Source organism: Salmo salar, chromosome ssa20 (assembly GCF_905237065.1).
Source record: "Salmo salar chromosome ssa20, Ssal_v3.1, whole genome shotgun sequence".
NCBI classification, from domain to species: Eukaryota; Metazoa; Chordata; class Actinopteri; order Salmoniformes; family Salmonidae; genus Salmo; species Salmo salar.
The window spans coordinates 3,882,986-3,904,546 of record NC_059461.1 but is presented as its reverse complement, the minus strand read 5'-3'; the positions used below and the strand labels follow the sequence as shown (position 1 = coordinate 3,904,546).

The window sequence follows — 21,561 nt, the reverse complement described above, 5'->3', positions numbered from 1 at the left end:
AACTCCCTATTAATGCCAATGATTTAGGAATGAGATGTTTTACGAGCACGTGTCCACATACCATATTGAATGATTTTCTAGAATGGTCCTTGCTGTAGACAAACTAGTATTATGCTTTATATATGAAGCATGTCTTTATATGAAGTCAGAAATATGTTTAAATTAGTTGTAATTATGGGTGCTTGAGAGTGATTTAATTGATAGCTTGATAAACTCTAAATATAATCCTGAAATAACTAAGGTGAATGAACTGAATGAAATAACTGAATCCCCCTTCATGATTTGCTTCCTGTTATCTGTTCCCAGTCATCTAAGGTAACTATAGTGGATCACCACTCTGCCACAGAGTCCTTTATGAAGCACATGGAGAATGAGATCAGGGTGCGGGGGGGCTGCCCGGGGGACTGGGTCTGGATTGTACCCCCCATGTCTGGAAGCATCACCCCCGTATTCCACCAGGAGATGCTCAACTATCGCCTCACACCATCCTTTGAGTACCAGGTAAATCAAATCAAATCAAAGTTTATTGATTGCATATGCAGATTTGCAGTTGTTATAGCAGGTGTAGTGAAATGCTTATATTACTAGCTCCAGCAGTACAGTAGAATGTCTTGTGTTACTAGCACCAGCAGGGCAGTAGAATGTCTTGTGTTACTAGCTCCAGCAGGGCAGTAGAATGTCTTGTGTTACTTGCTCCAGCAGGGCAGTATAATGTCTTGGTTACTAGCTCCAGCAGGGCAGTAGAATGTATTGAGTTACTAGCTCAGCAGGGCAGTAGAATGTATTGTGTTACTAGCTCCAACAGTAAAGTAGAATGTCTTGTGTTACTAGCTCCAGCAGGGCAGTAAAATGTCTTGTGTTACAAGCTCCAGCAGGGCAGTAGAATGTCTTGTGTTACTAGCTCCAACAGTAAAGTAGAATATCTTGTGTTAATAGCTCCAGCAGGGCAGTAGAATGTCTTGTGTTACTAGCTCCAGCAGGGCAGTAGAATGTCTTGTGTTACTAGCTCCAGCAGGGCAGTAGAATGTCTTGTGTTACTAGCTCCAGCAGGGCAGTAGAATGGCTTGTGTTACTAGCCCAGGCGGGCAGTAGAATGTCTTGTGTTACTAGCTCCAGCAGTACAGTAGAATGTCTTGTGTTACTAGCTCCAACAGGGCAGTAGAATGTCTTGTGTTACTAGCTCCAACAGTACAGTAGAATGTCTTGTGTTACTAGCACCAGCAGGGCAGTAGAATGTCTTGTGTTACTAGCTCCAACAGTACAGTAGAATGTCTTGTGTTACTAGCGCCAACAGTACAGTAGAATGTCTTGTGTTACTAGTTCCAGGAGGGCAGTAGAATGTCTTGTGTTACTAGCTCCACAGTGTAGTAGAATGTCTTGTGTTACTAGCGCCAACAGTACAGTAGAATGTCTTGTGTTACTAGCTCCAACAGTAAAGTAGAATGTCTTGTGTTACTAGCTCCAACAGTACAGTAGAATGTCTTGTGTTACTAGTTCCAGGAGGGCAGTAGAATGTCTTGTGTTACTAGCGCCAACAGTACAGTAGAATGTCTTGTGTTACTAGCTCCAACAGTACAGTAGAATGTCTTGTGTTACTAGCTCCAACAGTACAGTAGAATGTCTTGTGTTACTAGCTCGAACAGTGTAGTAGAATATCTTGTGTTACTAGCTCCAGCAGGGCAGTAGAATGTATTGTGTTATTAGCTCCAGCAGGGCAGTAGAATGTATTGTGTTACTAGCAACAACAGTAAAGTAGAATGTATTGTGTTACTAGCTCCAGCAGGGCAGTAGATTGTCTTGTGTTACTAGCTCCAGGCGGGCAGTAGAATGTCTTGTGTTACTAGCTCCAGCAGGGCAGTAGAATGTCTTGTGTTACTAGCTCCAACAGTACAGTAGAATGTCTTGTGTTACTAGCTCCAGCAGTGCAGTAGAATGTCTTGTGTTAGTAGCACCAGCAGGGCAGTAGAATGTCTTGTGTTACTAGCTCCAGCAATGCAGTAGAATGTCTTGTGTTACTAGCTCCAGCAGTACAGTAGAATGTCTTGTGTTACTAGCTCCAGCAGGGCAGTATAATGTCTTGTGTTACTAGCTCCAGCAGTGCAGTAGAATGTCTTGTGTTACTAGCTCCAACAGTACAGTAGAATGTCTTGTGTTACTAGCACCAGCAGGGCAGTAGAATGTCTTGTGTTACTAGCTCCAACAGTACAGTAGAATATCGTATGTTACTAGCTCCAGCAGTACAGTAGAATGTCTTGTGTTACTAGCACCAGCAGTGCAGTAGAATGTTTTGTGTTACTAGCTCCAACAGGGCAGTAGAATGTCTTGTGTTACTAGCTCCAACAGGGCAGTAGAATGTCTTGTGTTACTAGCTCCAACAGTACAGTAGAATGTCTTGTGTTACTAGCGCCAACAGTACAGTAGAATGTCTTGTGTTACTAGTTCCAGGAGGGCAGTAGAATGTCTTGTGTTACTAGTTCCAGGAGGGCAGTATAATGTCTTGTGTTACTAGCTCCACAGTGTAGTAGAATGTCTTGTGTTACTAGCACCAACAGTACAGTAGAATGTCTTGTGTCACTAGCTCCAACAGTACAGTAGAATGTCTTGTGTTACTAGCTCCAACAGTACAGTAGAATGTCTTGTGTTACTAGCTCCAACAGTGCAGTAGAATATCTTGTGTTACTAGCTCCAGGCGGGCAGTAGAATGTCTTGTGTTACTAAGACCAGCAGGGCAGTAGAATGTCTTGTGTTACTAGCTCCAACAGGGCAGTAGAATGTCTTGTGTTACTAGCTCCAACAGTACAGTAGAATGTCTTGTGTTACTAGCTCCAACAGGGCAGTAGAATGTCTTGTGTTACTAGCTCCAACAGTACAGTAGAATGTCTTGTGTTACTAGCGCCAACAGTACAGTAGAATGTCTTGTGTTACTAGTTCCAGGAGGGCAGTAGAATGTCTTGTGTTACTAGCTCCACAGTGTAGTAGAATGTCTTGTGTTACTAGCTCCAACAGTACAGTAGAATGTCTTGTGTCACTAGCTCCAACAGTACAGTAGAATGTCTTGTGTTACTAGCTCCAACAGTACAGTAGAATGTCTTGTGTTACTAGCTCCAACAGTGCAGTAGAATATCTTGTGTTACTAGCTCCAGGCGGGCAGTAGAATGTCTTGTGGTACTAGCTCCAGCAGGGCAGTATAATGTCTTGTGTTACTAGCTCCAGCAGGGCAGTAGAATGTCTTGTGTTAATAGCTCCAGCAGGGCAGTAGAATGTCTTGTGTTACTTGCTCCAGCAGGGCAGTAGAATGTCTTGTGTTACTAGCTCCAGCAGTGCAGTAGAATGTCTTGTGTTACTAGCTCCAACAGGGCAGTAGAATGTCTTGTGTTACTAGCTCCAACAGGGCAGTAGAATGTCTTGTGTTACTAGCTCCAGCAGTACAGTAGAATGTCTTGTGTTACTAGCTCCAGCAGGGCAGTATAATGTATTGTGTTACTAGCTCCAGCAGGGCAGTAGAATGTCTTGTGTTACTAGCACCAGCAGGGCAGTAGAATGTCTTGTGTTACTAGCTCCAGCAGTACAGTAGAATGTCTTGTGTTATTAGCTCCAGCAGTACAGTATAATGTCTTGTGTTACTAGCTCCAACAGTACAGTAGAATGTCTTGTGTTACTAGCTCCAGCAGGGCAGTAGAATGTCTTGTGTTACTAGCACCAGCAGGGCAGTAGAATGTCTTGTGTTACTAGCTCCAGCAGTACAGTAGAATGTCTTGTGTTACTAGCTCCAGCAGGGCAGTATAATGTCTTGTGTTACTAGCTCCAACAGTACAGTAGAACGTCTTGTGTTACTAGCTCCAACAGTACAGTAGAATGTCTTGTGTTACTAGCTCCAACAGGGCAGTAGAATGTCTTGTGTTACTAGCTCCAGCAGGGCAGTAGAATGTCTTGTGTTACTAGCTCCAACAGTACAGTAGAATGTCTTGTGTTACTAGCGCCAACAGTACAGTAGAATGTCTTGTGTTACTAGTTCCAGGAGGGCAGTAGAGTGTCTTGTGTTACTAGCTCCACAGTGTAGTAGAATGTCTTGTGTTACTAGCTCCAACAGTACAGTAGAATGTCTTGTGTCACTAGCTCCAACAGTACAGTAGAATGTATTGTGTTACTAGCTCCAACAGTACAGTAGAATGTCTTGTGTTACTAGCTCCAACAGTTCAGTAGAATATCTTGTGTTACTAGCTCCAGCAGGGCAGTAGATTGTCTTGTGTTACTAGCTCCAGGCGGGCAGTAGAATGTCTTGTGTTACTAGCTCCAGCAGGGCAGTATAATGTCTTGTGTTACTAGCTCCAGCAGGGCAGTAGAATGTTTTGTGTTACTAGCTCCAGCAGGGCAGTAGAATGTCTTGTGTTACTTGCTCCAGCAGGGCAGTAGAATGTCTTCTGTTACTAGCTCCAGCAGTGCAGTAGAATGTCTTGTGTTACTATCTCCAACAGTACAGTAGAATGTCTTGTGTTACTAGCACCAGCAGGGCAGTAGAATGTATTGTGTTACTAGCTCCAGCAGTACAGTAGAATGTCTTGTGTTACTAGCTCCAGCAGGGCAGTATAATGTCTTGTGTTACTAGCTCCAGCAGGGCAGTAGAATGTCTTGTGTTACTAGCACCAGCAGGGCAGTAGAATGTCTTGTGTTACTAGCTCCAGCAGTACAGTAGAATGTCTTGTGTTACTAGCTCCAACAGTACAGTAGAATGTCTTGTGTTACTAGCTCCAGCAGGGCAGTAGAATGTCTTGTGTTACTAGCACCAGCAGGGCAGTAGAATGTCTTGTGTTACTAGCTCCAGCAGTACAGTAGAATGTCTTGTGTTACTAGCTCCAGCAGGGCAGTATAATGTCTTGTGTTACTAGCTCCAACAGTACAGTAGAACGTCTTGTGTTACTAGCTCCAACAGTACAGTAGAATGTCTTGTGTTACTAGCTCCAGCAGGGCAGTAGAATGTCTTGTGTTACTAGCTCCAGCAGTACAGTAGAATGTCTTGTGTTATTAGCTCCAGCAGTACAGTATAATGTCTTGTGTTACTAGCTCCAACAGTACAGTAGAATGTCTTGTGTTACTAGCTCCAGCAGGGCAGTAGAATGTCTTGTGTTACTAGCACCAGCAGGGCAGTAGAATGTCTTGTGTTACTAGCTCCAGCAGTACAGTAGAATGTCTTGTGTTACTAGCTCCAGCAGGGCAGTATAATGTCTTGTGTTACTAGCTCCAACAGTACAGTAGAATGTCTTGTGTTACTAGCTCCAACAGTACAGTAGAATGTCTTGTGTTACTAGCTCCAACAGGGCAGTAGAATGTCTTGTGTTACTAGCTCCAGCAGGGCAGTAGAATGTCTTGTGTTACTAGCTCCAACAGTACAGTAGAATGTCTTGTGTTACTAGCGCCAACAGTACAGTAGAATGTCTTGTGTTACTAGTTCCAGGAGGGCAGTAGAGTGTCTTGTGTTACTAGCTCCACAGTGTAGTAGAATGTCTTGTGTTACTAGCTCCAACAGTACAGTAGAATGTCTTGTGTCACTAGCTCCAACAGTACAGTAGAATGTATTGTGTTACTAGCTCCAACAGTACAGTAGAATGTCTTGTGTTACTAGCTCCAACAGTTCAGTAGAATATCTTGTGTTACTAGCTCCAGCAGGGCAGTAGATTGTCTTGTGTTACTAGCTCCAGGCGGGCAGTAGAATGTCTTGTGTTACTAGCTCCAGCAGGGCAGTATAATGTCTTGTGTTACTAGCTCCAGCAGGGCAGTAGAATGTTTTGTGTTACTAGCTCCAGCAGGGCAGTAGAATGTCTTGTGTTACTTGCTCCAGCAGGGCAGTAGAATGTCTTCTGTTACTAGCTCCAGCAGTGCAGTAGAATGTCTTGTGTTACTAGCTCCAACAGTACAGTAGAATGTCTTGTGTTACTAGCACCAGCAGGGCAGTAGAATGTATTGTGTTACTAGCTCCAGCAGTACAGTAGAATGTCTTGTGTTACTAGCTCCAGCAGGGCAGTAGAATGTCTTGTGTTACTAGCTCCAGCAGGGCAGTAGAATGTCTTGTGTTACTAGCACCAGCAGGGCAGTAGAATGTCTTGTGTTACTAGCTCCAGCAGTACAGTAGAATGTCTTGTGTTACTAGCTCCAACAGTACAGTAGAATGTCTTGTGTTACTAGCTCCAGCAGGGCAGTAGAATGTCTTGTGTTACTAGCACCAGCAGGGCAGTAGAATGTCTTGTGTTACTAGCTCCAGCAGTACAGTAGAATGTCTTGTGTTACTAGCTCCAGCAGGGCAGTATAATGTCTTGTGTTACTAGCTCCAACAGTACAGTAGAACGTCTTGTGTTACTAGCTCCAACAGTACAGTAGAATGTCTTGTGTTACTAGCTCCAGCAGGGCAGTAGAATGTCTTGTATTACTAGCACCAGCAGGGCAGTAGAATGTCTTGTGTTACTAGCTCCAGCAGTACAGTAGAATGTCTTGTGTTACTAGCTCGAGCAGGGCAGTAGAATGTCTTGTGTTACTAGCACCAGCAGGGCAGTAGAATGTCTCGTGTTACTAGCTCCAGCAGTACAGTAGAATGTCTTGTGTTACTAGCTCCAGCAGGGCAGTAGAATGTCTTGTGTTACTAGCACCAGCAGGGCAGTAGAATGTCTTGTGTTACTAGCTCCAGCAGGGCAGTATAATGTCTTGTGTTACTAGCTCCAGCAGGGCAGTAGAATGTCTTGTGTTACTAGCTCTATTAGGGTAGTAGAATGTCTTGTGTTACTAGCTCCAGCAGTACAGTAGAATGTCTTGTGTTACTAGCTCGAGCAGGGCAGTAGAATGTCTTGTGTTACTAGCACCAGCAGGGCAGTAGAATGTCTCGTGTTACTAGCTCCAGCAGTACAGTAGAATGTCTTGTGTTACTAGCTCCAGCAGGGCAGTAGAATGTATTGTGTTACTAGCACCAGCAGGGCAGTAGAATGTCTTGTGTTACTAGCTCCAGCAGGGCAGTATAATGTCTTGTGTTACTAGCTCCAGCAGGGCAGTAGAATGTCTTGTGTTACTTGCTCCAGCAGGGCAGTAGAATGTCTTGTGTTACTAGCTCCAGCAGTGCAGTAGAATGTCTTGTGTTACTAGCTCCAACAGGGCAGTATAATGTCTTGTGTTACTAGCTCCAGCAGGGCAGTATAATGTCTTGTGTTACTAGCTCCAACAGTACAGTATAATGTCTTGTGTTACTAGCTCCAACAGTACGGTAGAATGTCTTGTGTTACTAGCTCCAGCAGGGCAGTAGAATGTCTTGTGTTACTAGCACCAGCAGGGCAGTAGAATGTCTTGTGTTACTAGCTCCAGCAGTACAGGAGAATGTCTTGTGTTACTAGCTCCAGCAGGGCAGTAGAATGTCTTGTGTTACTAGCACCAGCAGGGCAGTTGAATGTCTTGTGTTACTAGCTCCAGCAGTACAGTAGAATGTCTTGTGTTACTAGCTCCAGCAGGGCAGTAGATTGTCTTGTGTTACTAGCTCCAGGCGGGCAGTAGAATGTCTTGTGTTACTAGCTCCAGCAGGGCAGTAGAATGTCTTGTGTTACTAGCTCCAACAGTACAGTAGAATGTCTTGTGTTACTAGCTCCAGCAGTGCAGTAGAATGTCTTGTGTTACTAGCACCAGCAGGGCAGTAGAATGTCTTGTGTTACTAGCTCCAGCAGTGCAGTAGAATGTCTTGTGTTACTAGCTCCAGCAGTACAGTAGAATGTCTTGTGTTACTAGCTCCGGCAGGGCAGTATAATGTCTTGTGTTACTAGCTCCAGCAGTGCAGTAGAATGTCTTGTGTTACTAGCTCCAACAGTACAGTAGAATGTCTTGTGTTACTAGCACCAGCAGGGCAGTAGAATGTCTTGTGTTAATAGCTCAAACAGTACAGTAGAATATCGTATGTTACTAGCTCCAGCAGTACAGTAGAATGTCTTGTGTTACTAGCACCAGCAGTGCAGTAGAATGTCTTGTGTTACTAGCTCCAACAGGGCAGTAGAATGTCTTGTGTTACTAGCTCCAACAGTACAGTAGAATGTCTTGTGTTACTAGCTCCAACAGGGTAGTAGAATGTCTTGTGTTACTAGCTCCAACAGTACAGTAGAATTCCTTGTGTTACTAGCGCCAACAGTACAGTAGAATGTCTTGTGTTACTAGTTCCAGGAGGGCAGTAGAATGTCTTGTGTTACTAGCTCCACAGTGTAGTAGAATTTCTTGTGTTACTAGCTCCAACAGTACAGTAGAATGTCTTGTGTCACTAGCTCCAACAGTACAGTAGAATGTCTTGTGTTACTAGCTCCAACAGTACAGTAGAATGTCTTGTGTTACTAGCTCCAACAGTGCAGTAGAATATCTTGTGTTACTAGCTCCAGCAGGGCAGTAGATTGTCTTGTGTTACTAGCTCCAGGCGGGCAGTAGAATGTCTTGTGTTACTAGCACCAGCAGGGCAAAATAATGTCTTGTGTTACTAGCTCCAGCAGGGCAGTAGAATGTCTTGTGTTACTAGCTCCAGCAGGGCAGTAGAATGTCTTGTGTTACTTGCTCCAGCAGGGCAGTAGAATGTCTTGTGTTACTAGCTCCACCAGTGCAGTAGAATGTCTTGTGTTACTAGCTCCAACAGGGCAGTATAATGTCTTGTGTTACTAGCTCCAACAGGGCAGTAGAATGTCTTGTATTACTAGCTCCAGCAGGGCAGTAGAATGTCTTGTGTTACTAGCTCCAGCAGGGCAGTAGAATGTCTTGTGTTACTAGCTCCAACAGTACTGTAGAATGTCTTGTGTTACTAGCACCAGCAGGGCAGTAGAATGTATTGTGTTACTAGCTCCAGCAGTACAGTAGAATGTCTTGTGTTACTAGCTCCAGCAGGGCAGTATAATGTCTTGTGTTTCTAGCTCCAGCAGGGCAGTAGAATGTCTTGTGTTACTAGCACCAGCAGGGCAGTAGAATGTCTTGTGTTACTAGCTCCAGCAGTACAGTAGAATGTCTTGTGTTACTAGCTCCAGCAGGGCAGTATAATGTCTTGTGTTACTAGCTCCAACAGTACAGTAGAACGTCTTGTGTTACTAGCTCCAGCAGTACAGTAGAATGTCTTGTGTTACTAGCTCCAGCAGGGCAGTAGAATGTCTTGTGTTACTAGCACCAGCAGGGCAGTAGAATGTCTTGTGTTACTAGCTCCAGCAGTACAGTAGAATGTCTTGTGTTACTAGCTCCAGCAGGGCAGTAGAATGTCTTGTGTTACTAGCACCAGCAGGGCAGTAGAATGTCTTGTGTTACTAGCTCCAGCAGTACAGTAGAATGTCTTGTGTTACTAGCTCCAGCAGGGCAGTAGAATGTCTTGTGTTACTAGCACCAGCAGGGCAGTAGAATGTCTTGTGTTACTAGCTCCAGCAGGGCAGTATAATGTCTTGTGTTACTAGCTCCAGCAGGGCAGTAGAATGTCTTGTGTTACTTGCTCCAGCAGGGCAGTAGAATGTCTTGTGTTACTAGCTCCAGCAGTGCAGTAGAATGTCTTGTGTTACTAGCTCCAACAGTACAGTATAATGTCTTGTGTTACTAGCTCCAACAGTACAGTATAATGTCTTGTGTTACTAGCTCCAACTGTACAGTAGAATGTCTTGTGTTACTAGCTCCAGCAGGGCATTAGAATGTCTTGTGTTACTAGCTCCATTAGGGTAGTAGAATGTCTTGTGTTACTAGCTCCAGCAGGGCAGTATAATGTCTTGTGTTACTAGCTCCAGCAGGGCAGTATAATGTCTTGTATTACTAGCTCCAGCAGGGCAGTATAATGTCTTGTGTTACTAGCTCCAGCAGGGCAGTAGAATGTCTTGTGTTAGTAGCTCCAACAGTACAGTAGAATGTCTTGTGTTACTAGCTCCAACGGTACAGTAGAATGTCTTGTGTTACTAGCTCCAGCAGGGCAGTATAATGTCTTGTGTTACTAGCTCCAACAGTACGGTAGAACGTCTTGTGTTACTAGCTCCAGCAGTACAGTAGAATGTCTTGTGTTACTAGCTCCAGCAGGGCAGTAGAATGTCTTGTGTTACTAGCACCAGCAGGGCAGTAGAATGTCTTGTGTTACTAGCTCCAGCAGTACAGGAGAATGTCTTGTGTTACTAGCTCCAGCAGGGCAGTAGAATGTCTTGTGTTACTAGCACCAGCAGGGCAGTAGAATGTCTTGTGTTACTAGCTCCAGCAGTACAGTAGAATGTCTTGTGTTACTAGCTCCAGCAGGGCAGTAGATTGTCTTGTGTTACTAGCTCCAGGCGGGCAGTAGAATGTCTTGTGTTACTAGCACCAGCAGGGCAGTAGAATGTCTTGTGTTACTAGCTCCAGCAGTGCAGTAGAATGTCTTGTGTTACTAGCTCCAGCAGGGCAGTATAATGTCTTGTGTTACTAGCTCCAGCAGTGCAGTAGAATGTCTTGTGTTACTAGCTCCAACAGTACAGTAGAATGTCTTGTGTTACTAGCACCAGCAGGGCAGTAGAATGTCTTGTGTTACTAGCTCAAACAGTACAGTAGAATATCGTATGTTACTAGCTCCAGCAGTACAGTAGAATGTCTTGTGTTACTAGCACCAGCAGTGCAGTAGAATGTCTTGTGTTACTAGCTCCAACAGGGCAGTAGAATGTCTTGTGTTACTAGCTCCAACAGTACAGTAGAATGTCTTGTGTTACTAGCTCCAACAGGGTAGTAGAATGTCTTGTGTTACTAGTTCCAGGAGGGCAGTAGAATGTCTTGTGTTACTAGCTCCACAGTGTAGTAGAATTTCTTGTGTTACTAGCTCCAACAGTACAGTAGAATGTCTTGTGTCACTAGCTCCAACAGTACAGTAGAATGTCTTGTGTTACTAGCTCCAACAGTACAGTAGAATGTCTTGTGTTACTAGCTCCAACAGTGCAGTAGAATATCTTGTGTTACTAGCTCCAGCAGGGCAGTAGATTGTCTTGTGTTACTAGCTCCAGGCGGGCAGTAGAATGTCTTGTGTTACTAGCACCAGCAGGGCAAAATAATGTCTTGTGTTACTAGCTCCAGCAGGGCAGTAGAATGTCTTGTGTTACTAGCTCCAGCAGGGCAGTAGAATGTCTTGTGTTACTTGCTCCAGCAGGGCAGTAGAATGTCTTGTGTTACTAGCTCCACCAGTGCAGTAGAATGTCTTGTGTTACTAGCTCCAACAGGGCAGTATAATGTCTTGTGTTACTAGCTCCAACAGGGCAGTAGAATGTCTTGTATTACTAGCTCCAGCAGGGCAGTAGAATGTCTTGTGTTACTAGCTCCAGCAGGGCAGTATAATGTCTTGTGTTTCTAGCTCCAGCAGGGCAGTAGAATGTCTTGTGTTACTAGCACCAGCAGGGCAGTAGAATGTATTGTGTTACTAGCTCCAGCAGTACAGTAGAATGTCTTGTGTTACTAGCTCCAGCAGGGCAGTATAATGTCTTGTGTTACTAGCTCCAACAGTACAGTAGAACGTCTTGTGTTACTAGCTCCAGCAGTACAGTAGAATGTCTTGTGTTACTAGCTCCAGCAGGGCAGTAGAATGTCTTGTGTTACTAGCACCAGCAGGGCAGTAGAATGTCTTGTGTTACTAGCTCCAGCAGTACAGTAGAATGTCTTGTGTTACTAGCTCCAGCAGGGCAGTAGAATGTCTTGTGTTACTAGCACCAGCAGGGCAGTAGAATGTCTTGTGTTACTAGCTCCAGCAGTACAGTAGAATGTCTTGTGTTACTAGCTCCAGCAGGGCAGTAGAATGTCTTGTGTTACTAGCACCAGCAGGGCAGTAGAATGTCTTGTGTTACTAGCTCCAGCAGGGCAGTAGAATGTCTTGTGTTACTAGCTCCAGCAGGGCAGTAGAATGTCTTGTGTTACTTGCTCCAGCAGGGCAGTAGAATGTCTTGTGTTACTAGCTCCAGCAGTGCAGTAGAATGTCTTGTGTTACTAGCTCCAACAGGGCAGTATAATGTCTTGTGTTACTAGCTCCAGCAGGGCAGTATAATGTCTTGTGTTACTAGCTCCAACAGTACAGTATAATGTCTTGTGTTACTAGCTCCAACAGTACAGTATAATGTCTTGTGTTACTAGCTCCAACTGTACAGTAGAATGTCTTGTGTTACTAGCTCCAGCAGGGCATTAGAATGTCTTGTGTTACTAGCTCCATTAGGGTAGTAGAATGTCTTGTGTTACTAGCTCCAGCAGGGCAGTATAATGTCTTGTGTTACTAGCTCCAGCAGGGCAGTATAATGTCTTGTATTACTAGCTCCAGCAGGGCAGTATAATGTCTTGTGTTACTAGCTCCAGCAGGGCAGTAGAATGTCTTGTGTTAGTAGCTCCAACAGTACAGTAGAATGTCTTGTGTTACTAGCTCCAACGGTACAGTAGAATGTCTTGTGTTACTAGCTCCAGCAGGGCAGTATAATGTCTTGTGTTACTAGCTCCAACAGTACGGTAGAACGTCTTGTGTTGCTAGCTCCAGCAGTACAGTAGAATGTCTTGTGTTACTAGCTCCAGCAGGGCAGTAGAATGTCTTGTGTTACTAGCACCAGCAGGGCAGTAGAATGTCTTGTGTTACTAGCTCCAGCAGTACAGGAGAATGTCTTGTGTTACTAGCTCCAGCAGGGCAGTAGAATGTCTTGTGTTACTAGCACCAGCAGGGCAGTAGAATGTCTTGTGTTACTAGCTCCAGCAGTACAGTAGAATGTCTTGTGTTACTAGCTCCAGCAGGGCAGTAGATTGTCTTGTGTTACTAGCTCCAGGCGGGCAGTAGAATGTCTTGTGTTACTAGCACCAGCAGGGCAGTAGAATGTCTTGTGTTACTAGCTCCAGCAGTGCAGTAGAATGTCTTGTGTTACTAGCTCCAGCAGGGCAGTATAATGTCTTGTGTTACTAGCTCCAGCAGTGCAGTAGAATGTCTTGTGTTACTAGCTCCAACAGTACAGTAGAATGTCTTGTGTTACTAGCACCAGCAGGGCAGTAGAATGTCTTGTGTTACTAGCTCAAACAGTACAGTAGAATATCGTATGTTACTAGCTCCAGCAGTACAGTAGAATGTCTTGTGTTACTAGCACCAGCAGTGCAGTAGAATGTCTTGTGTTACTAGCTCCAACAGGGCAGTAGAATGTCTTGTGTTACTAGCTCCAACAGTACAGTAGAATGTCTTGTGTTACTAGCTCCAACAGGGTAGTAGAATGTCTTGTGTTACTAGCTCCAACAGTACAGTAGAATTCCTTGTGTTACTAGCGCCAACAGTACAGTAGAATGTCTTGTGTTACTAGTTCCAGGCGGGCAGTAGAATGTCTTGTGTTACTAGCTCCACAGTGTAGTAGAATTTCTTGTGTTACTAGCTCCAACAGTACAGTAGAATGTCTTGTGTCACTAGCTCCAACAGTACAGTAGAATGTCTTGTGTTACTAGCTCCAACAGTACAGTAGAATGTCTTGTGTTACTAGCTCCAACAGTGCAGTAGAATATCTTGTGTTACTAGCTCCAGCAGGGCAGTAGATTGTCTTGTGTTACTAGCTCCAGGCGGGCAGTAGAATGTCTTGTGTTACTAGCACCAGCAGGGCAAAATAATGTCTTGTGTTACTAGCTCCAGCAGGGAATTAGAATGTCTTGTGTTACTAGCTCCAGCAGGGCAGTAGAATGTCTTGTGTTACTTGCTCCAGCAGGGCAGTAGAATGTCTTGTGTTACTAGCTCCACCAGTGCAGTAGAATGTCTTGTGTTACTAGCTCCAACAGGGCAGTATAATGTCTTGTGTTACTAGCTCCAACAGGGCAGTAGAATGTCTTGTATTACTAGCTCCAGCAGGGCAGTAGAATGTCTTGTGTTACTAGCTCCAGCAGGGCAGTAGAATGTCTTGTGTTACTAGCTCCAACAGTACTGTAGAATGTCTTGTGTTACTAGCACCAGCAGGGCAGTAGAATGTATTGTGTTACTAGCTCCTGCAGTACAGTAGAATGTCTTGTGTTACTAGCTCCAGCAGGGCAGTATAATGTCTTGTGTTACTAGCTCCAGCAGGGCAGTAGAATGTCTTGTGTTACTAGCACCAGCAGGGCAGTAGAATGTCTTGTGTTACTAGCTCCAGCAGTACAGTAGAATGTCTTGTGTTACTAGCTCCAGCAGGGCAGTATAATGTCTTGTGTTACTAGCTCCAACAGTACAGTAGAACGTCTTGTGTTACTAGCTCCAGCAGTACAGTAGAATGTCTTGTGTTACTAGCTCCAGCAGGGCAGTAGAATGTCTTGTGTTACTAGCACCAGCAGGGCAGTAGAATGTCTTGTGTTACTAGCTCCAGCAGTACAGTAGAATGTCTTGTGTTACTAGCTCCAGCAGGGCAGTAGAATGTCTTGTGTTACTAGCACCAGCAGGGCAGTAGAATGTCTTGTGTTACTAGCTCCAACAGGGCAGTAGAATGTCTTGTGTTACTAGCTCCAACAGTACAGTAGAATGTCTTGTGTTACTAGCTCCAACAGGGTAGTAGAATGTCTTGTGTTACTAGCTCCAACAGTACAGTAGAATTCCTTGTGTTACTAGCGCCAACAGTACAGTAGAATGTCTTGTGTTACTAGTTCCAGGAGGGCAGTAGAATGTCTTGTGTTACTAGCTCCACAGTGTAGTAGAATTTCTTGTGTTACTAGCTCCAACAGTACAGTAGAATGTCTTGTGTCACTAGCTCCAACAGTACAGTAGAATGTCTTGTGTTACTAGCTCCAACAGTACAGTAGAATGTCTTGTGTTACTAGCTCCAACAGTGCAGTAGAATATCTTGTGTTACTAGCTCCAGCAGGGCAGTAGATTGTCTTGTGTTACTAGCTCCAGGCGGGCAGTAGAATGTCTTGTGTTACTAGCACCAGCAGGGCAAAATAATGTCTTGTGTTACTAGCTCCAGCAGGGCAGTAGAATGTCTTGTGTTACTAGCTCCAGCAGGGCAGTAGAATGTCTTGTGTTACTTGCTCCAGCAGGGCAGTAGAATGTCTTGTGTTACTAGCTCCACCAGTGCAGTAGAATGTCTTGTGTTACTAGCTCCAACAGGGCAGTATAATGTCTTGTGTTACTAGCTCCAACAGGGCAGTAGAATGTCTTGTATTACTAGCTCCAGCAGGGCAGTAGAATGTCTTGTGTTACTAGCTCCAGCAGGGCAGTAGAATGTCTTGTGTTACTAGCTCCAACAGTACTGTAGAATGTCTTGTGTTACTAGCACCAGCAGGGCAGTAGAATGTATTGTGTTACTAGCTCCAGCAGTACAGTAGAATGTCTTGTGTTACTAGCTCCAGCAGGGCAGTATAATGTCTTGTGTTTCTAGCTCCAGCAGGGCAGTAGAATGTCTTGTGTTACTAGCACCAGCAGGGCAGTAGAATGTCTTGTGTTACTAGCTCCAGCAGTACAGTAGAATGTCTTGTGTTACTAGCTCCAGCAGGGCAGTATAATGTCTTGTGTTACTAGCTCCAACAGTACAGTAGAACGTCTTGTGTTACTAGCTCCAGCAGTACAGTAGAATGTCTTGTGTTACTAGCTCCAGCAGGGCAGTAGAATGTCTTGTGTTACTAGCACCAGCAGGGCAGTAGAATGTCTTGTGTTACTAGCTCCAGCAGTACAGTAGAATGTCTTGTGTTACTAGCTCCAGCAGGGCAGTAGAATGTCTTGTGTTACTAGCACCAGCAGGGCAGTAGAATGTCTTGTGTTACTAGCTCCAGCAGTACAGTAGAATGTCTTGTGTTACTAGCTCCAGCAGGGCAGTAGAATGTCTTGTGTTACTAGCACCAGCAGGGCAGTAGAATGTCTTGTGTTACTAGCTCCAGCAGGGCAGTATAATGTCTTGTGTTACTAGCTCCAGCAGGGCAGTAGAATGTCTTGTGTTACTTGCTCCAGCAGGGCAGTAGAATGTCTTGTGTTACTAGCTCCAGCAGTGCAGTAGAATGTCTTGTGTTACTAGCTCCAACAGGGCAGTATAATGTCTTGTGTTACTAGCTCCAGCAGTGCAGTATAATGTCTTGTGTTACTAGCTCCAACAGTACAGTATAATGTCTTGTGTTACTAGCTCCAACAGTACAGTATAATGTCTTGTGTTACTAGCTCCAACTGTACAGTAGAATGTCTTGTGTTACTAGCTCCAGCAGGGCAGTAGAATGTCTTGTGTTACTAGCTCCATTAGGGTAGTAGAATGTCTTGTGTTACTAGCTCCAGCAGGGCAGTATAATGTCTTGTGTTACTAGCTCCAGCAGGGCAGTATAATGTCTTGTATTACTAGCTCCAGCAGGGCAGTATAATGTCTTGTGTTACTAGCTCCAGCAGGGCAGTAGAATGTCTTGTGTTAGTAGCTCCAACAGTACAGTAGAATGTCTTGTGTTACTAGCTCCAACGGTACAGTAGAATGTCTTGTGTTACTAGCTCCAGCAGGGCAGTATAATGTCTTGTGTTACTAGCTCCAACAGTACGGTAGAACGTCTTGTGTTACTAGCTCCAGCAGTACAGTAGAATGTCTTGTGTTACTAGCTCCAGCAGGGCAGTAGAATGTCTTGTGTTACTAGCACCAGCAGGGCAGTAGAATGTCTTGTGTTACTAGCTCCAGCAGTACAGGAGAATGTCTTGTGTTACTAGCTCCAGCAGGGCAGTAGAATGTCTTGTGTTACTAGCACCAGCAGGGCAGTAGAATGTCTTGTGTTACTAGCTCCAGCAGTACAGTAGAATGTCTTGTGTTACTAGCTCCAGCAGGGCAGTAGATTGTCTTGTGTTACTAGCTCCAGGCGGGCAGTAGAATGTCTTGTGTTACTAGCACCAGCAGGGCAGTAGAATGTCTTGTGTTACTAGCTCCAGCAGTGCAGTAGAATGTCTTGTGTTACTAGCTCCAGCAGGGCAGTATAATGTCTTGTGTTACTAGCTCCAGCAGTGCAGTAGAATGTCTTGTGTTACTAGCTCCAACAGTACAGTAGAATGTCTTGTGTTACTAGCACCAGCAGGGCAGTAGAATGTCTTGTGTTACTAGCTCAAACAGTACAGTAGAATATCGTATGTTACTAGCTCCAGCAGTACAGTAGAATGTCTTGTGTTACTAGCACCAGCAGTGCAGTAGAATGTCTTGTGTTACTAGCTCCAACAGGGCAGTAGAATGTCTTGTGTTACTAGCTCCAACAGTACAGTAGAATGTCTTGTGTTACTAGCTCCAACAGGGTAGTAGAATGTCTTGTGTTACTAGCTCCAACAGTACAGTAGAATTCCTTGTGTTACTAGCGCCAACAGTACAGTAGAATGTCTTGTGTTACTAGTTCCAGGAGGGCAGTAGAATGTCTTGTGTTACTAGCTCCACAGTGTAGTAGAATTTCTTGTGTTACTAGCTCCAACAGTACAGTAGAATGTCTTGTGTCACTAGCTCCAACAGTACAGTAGAATGTCTTGTGTTACTAGCTCCAACAGTACAGTAGAATGTCTTGTGTTACTAGCTCCAACAGTGCAGTAGAATATCTTGTGTTACTAGCTCCAGCAGGGCAGTAGATTGTCTTGTGTTACTAGCTCCAGGCGGGCAGTAGAATGTCTTGTGTTACTAGCACCAGCAGGGCAAAATAATGTCTTGTGTTACTAGCTCCAGCAGGGCAGTAGAATGTCTTGTGTTACTAGCTCCAGCAGGGCAGTAGAATGTCTTGTGTTACTTGCTCCAGCAGGGCAGTAGAATGTCTTGTGTTACTAGCTCCACCAGTGCAGTAGAATGTCTTGTGTTACTAGCTCCAACAGGGCAGTATAATGTCTTGTGTTACTAGCTCCAACAGGGCAGTAGAATGTCTTGTATTACTAGCTCCAGCAGGGCAGTAGAATGTCTTGTGTTACTAGCTCCAGCAGGGCAGTAGAATGTCTTGTGTTACTAGCTCCAACAGTACTGTAGAATGTCTTGTGTTACTAGCACCAGCAGGGCAGTAGAATGTATTGTGTTACTAGCTCCAGCAGTACAGTAGAATGTCTTGTGTTACTAGCTCCAGCAGGGCAGTATAATGTCTTGTGTTACTAGCTCCAGCAGGGCAGTAGAATGTCTTGTGTTACTAGCACCAGCAGGGCAGTAGAATGTCTTGTGTTACTAGCTCCAGCAGTACAGTAGAATGTCTTGTGTTACTAGCTCCAGCAGGGCAGTATAATGTCTTGTGTTACTAGCTCCAACAGTACAGTAGAACGTCTTGTGTTACTAGCTCCAGCAGTACAGTAGAATGTCTTGTGTTACTAGCTCCAGCAGGGCAGTAGAATGTCTTGTGTTACTAGCACCAGCAGGGCAGTAGAATGTCTTGTGTTACTAGCTCCAGCTGTACAGTAGAATGTCTTGTGTTACTAGCTCCAGCAGGGCAGTAGAATGTCTTGTGTTACTAGCACCAGCAGGGCAGTAGAATGTCTTGTGTTACTAGCTCCAGCAGTACAGTAGAATGTCTTGTGTTACTAGCTCCAGCAGGGCAGTAGAATGTCTTGTGTTACTAGCACCAGCAGGGCAGTAGAATGTCTTGTGTTACTAGCTCCAGCAGGGCAGTATAATGTCTTGTGTTACTAGCTCCAGCAGGGCAGTAGAATGTCTTGTGTTACTTGCTCCAGCAGGGCAGTAGAATGTCTTGTGTTACTAGCTCCAGCAGTGCAGTAGAATGTCTTGTGTTACTAGCTCCAACAGGGCAGTATAATGTCTTGTGTTACTAGCTCCAGCAGGGCAGTATAATGTCTTGTGTTACTAGCTCCAACAGTACAGTATAATGTCTTGTGTTACTAGCTCCAACAGTACAGTATAATGTCTTGTGTTACTAGCTCCAACTGTACAGTAGAATGTCTTGTGTTACTAGCTCCAGCAGGGCAGTAGAATGTCTTGTGTTACTAGCTCCATTAGGGTAGTAGAATGTCTTGTGTTACTAGCTCCAGCAGGGCAGTATAATGTCTTGTGTTACTAGCTCCAGCAGGGCAGTATAATGTCTTGTATTACTAGCTCCAGCAGGGCAGTAGAATGTCTTGTGTTACTAGCTCCAGCAGGGCAGTAGAATGTCTTATGTTACTAGCTCCAGCAGTACAGTAGAATGTCTTGTGTTACTAGCTCCAGCAGGGCAGTAGATTGTCTTGTGTTACTAGCTCCAGGCGGGCAGTAGAATGTCTTGTGTTACTAGCACCAGCAGGGCAGTAGAATGTCTTGTGTTACTAGCTCCAGCAGTGCAGTAGAATGTCTTGTGTTACTAGCTCCAGCAGGGCAGTATAATGTCTTGTGTTACTAGCTCCAGCAGTGCAGTAGAATGTCTTGTGTTACTAGCTCCAACAGTACAGTAGAATGTCTTGTGTTACTAGCACCAGCAGGGCAGTAGAATGTCTTGTGTTACTAGCTCAAACAGTACAGTAGAATATCGTATGTTACTAGCTCCAGCAGTACAGTAGAATGTCTTGTGTTACTAGCACCAGCAGTGCAGTAGAATGTCTTGTGTTACTAGCTCCAACAGGGCAGTAGAATGTCTTGTGTTACTAGCTCCAACAGTACAGTAGAATGTCTTGTGTTACTAGCTCCAACAGGGTAGTAGAATGTCTTGTGTTACTAGCTCCAACAGTACAGTAGAATTCCTTGTGTTACTAGCGCCAACAGTACAGTAGAATGTCTTGTGTTACTAGTTCCAGGAGGGCAGTAGAATGTCTTGTGTTACTAGCTCCACAGTGTAGTAGAATTTCTTGTGTTACTAGCTCCAACAGTACAGTAGAATGTCTTGTGTCACTAGCTCCAACAGTACAGTAGAATGTCTTGTGTTACTAGCTCCAACAGTACAGTAGAATGTCTTGTGTTACTAGCTCCAACAGTGCAGTAGAATATCTTGTGTTACTAGCTCCAGCAGGGCAGTAGATTGTCTTGTGTTACTAGCTCCAGGCGGGCAGTAGAATGTCTTGTGTTACTAGCACCAGCAGGGCAAAATAATGTCTTGTGTTACTAGCTCCAGCAGTACAGGAGAATGTCTTGTGTTACTAGCTCCAGCAGGGCAGTAGAATGTCTTGTGTTACTAGCACCAGCAGGGCAGTAGAATGTCTTGTGTTACTAGCTCCAGCAGTACAGTAGAATGTCTTGTGTTACTAGCTCCAGCAGGGCAGTAGATTGTCTTGTGTTACTAGCTCCAGGCGGGCAGTAGAATGTCTTGTGTTACTAGCTCCAGCAGGGCAGTAGAATGTCTTGTGTTACTAGCTCCAACAGTACAGTAGAATGTCTTGTGTTACTAGCTCCAGCAGTGCAGTAGAATGTCTTGTGTTACTAGCACCAGCAGGGCAGTAGAATGTCTTGTGTTACTAGCTCCAGCAGTGCAGTAGAATGTCTTGTGTTACTAGCTCCAGCAGTACAGTAGAATGTCTTGTGTTACTAGCTCCAGCAGGGCAGTATAATGTATTGTGTTACTAGCTCCAGCAGTGCAGTAGAATGTCTTGTGTTACTAGCTCCAACAGTACAGTAGAATGTCTTGTGTTACTAGCACCAGCAGGGCAGTAGAATGTCTTGTGTTACTAGCTCCAACAGTACAGTAGAATATTGTATGTTACTAGCTCCAGCAGTACAGTAGAATGTCTTGTGTTACTAGCACCAGCAGTGCAGTAGAATGTCTTGTGTTACTAGCTCCAACAGTGCAGTAGAATGTCTTGTGTTACTAGCTCCAACAGTACAGTAGAATGTCTTGTGTTACTAGCTCCAACAGGGTAGTAGAATGTCTTGTGTTACTAGCTCCAACAGTACAGTAGAATTCCTTGTGTTACTAGCGCCAACAGTACAGTAGAATGTCTTGTGTTACTAGTTCCAGGAGGGCAGTAGAATGTCTTGTGTTACTAGCTCCACAGTGTAGTAGAATGTCTTGTGTTACTAGCTCCAACAGTACAGTAGAATGTCTTGTGTCACTAGCTCCAACAGTACAGTAGAATGTCTTGTGTTACTAGCTCCAACAGTACAGTAGAATGTCTTGTGTTACTAGCTCCAACAGTGCAGTAGAATATCTTGTGTTACTAGCTCCAGCAGGGCAGTAGATTGTCTTGTGTTACTAGCTCCAGGCGGGCAGTAGAATGTCTTGTGTTACTAGCACCAGCAGGGCAAAATAATGTCTTGTGTTACTAGCTCCAGCAGGGCAGTAGAATGTCTTGTGTTACTAGCTCCAGCAGGGCAGTAGAATGTCTTGTGTTACTTGCTCCAGCAGGGCAGTAGAATGTCTTGTGTTACTAGCTCCACCAGTGCAGTAGAATGTATTGTGTTACTAGCTCCAACAGGGCAGTATAATGTCTTGTGTTACTAGCTCCAACAGGGCAGTAGAATGTCTTGTGTTACTAGCTCCAGCAGGGCAGTAGAATGTCTTGTGTTACTAGCTCCAGCAGTACAGTAGAATGTCTTGTGTTACTAGCTCCAGCAGGGCAGTAGATTGTCTTGTGTTACTAGCTCCAGGCGGGCAGTAGAATGTCTTGTGTTACTAGCTCCAGCAGGGCAGTAGAATGTCTTGTGTTACTAGCTCCAACAGTACAGTAGAATGTCTTGTGTTACTAGCTCCAGCAGTGCAGTAGAATGTCTTGTGTTACTAGCACCAGCAGGGCAGTAGAATGTC

The 21,561-nt window shown here is 44.6% G+C and overlaps 1 protein-coding gene across 1 annotated transcript in view; it reads left to right on the top strand.

The window, feature by feature from the left end:
- Positions 1-21,561, top strand: part of LOC100136388 (nitric oxide synthase, brain) — a 199,804-nt gene that overhangs the window by 143,636 nt on the left and 34,607 nt on the right. Inside the window, exon 12 of the mRNA XM_045704274.1 lies at positions 307-501. Coding sequence (XP_045560230.1) covers positions 307-501 — 195 coding nt within the window. The remainder of the gene's footprint in view (positions 1-306; positions 502-21,561) is intronic.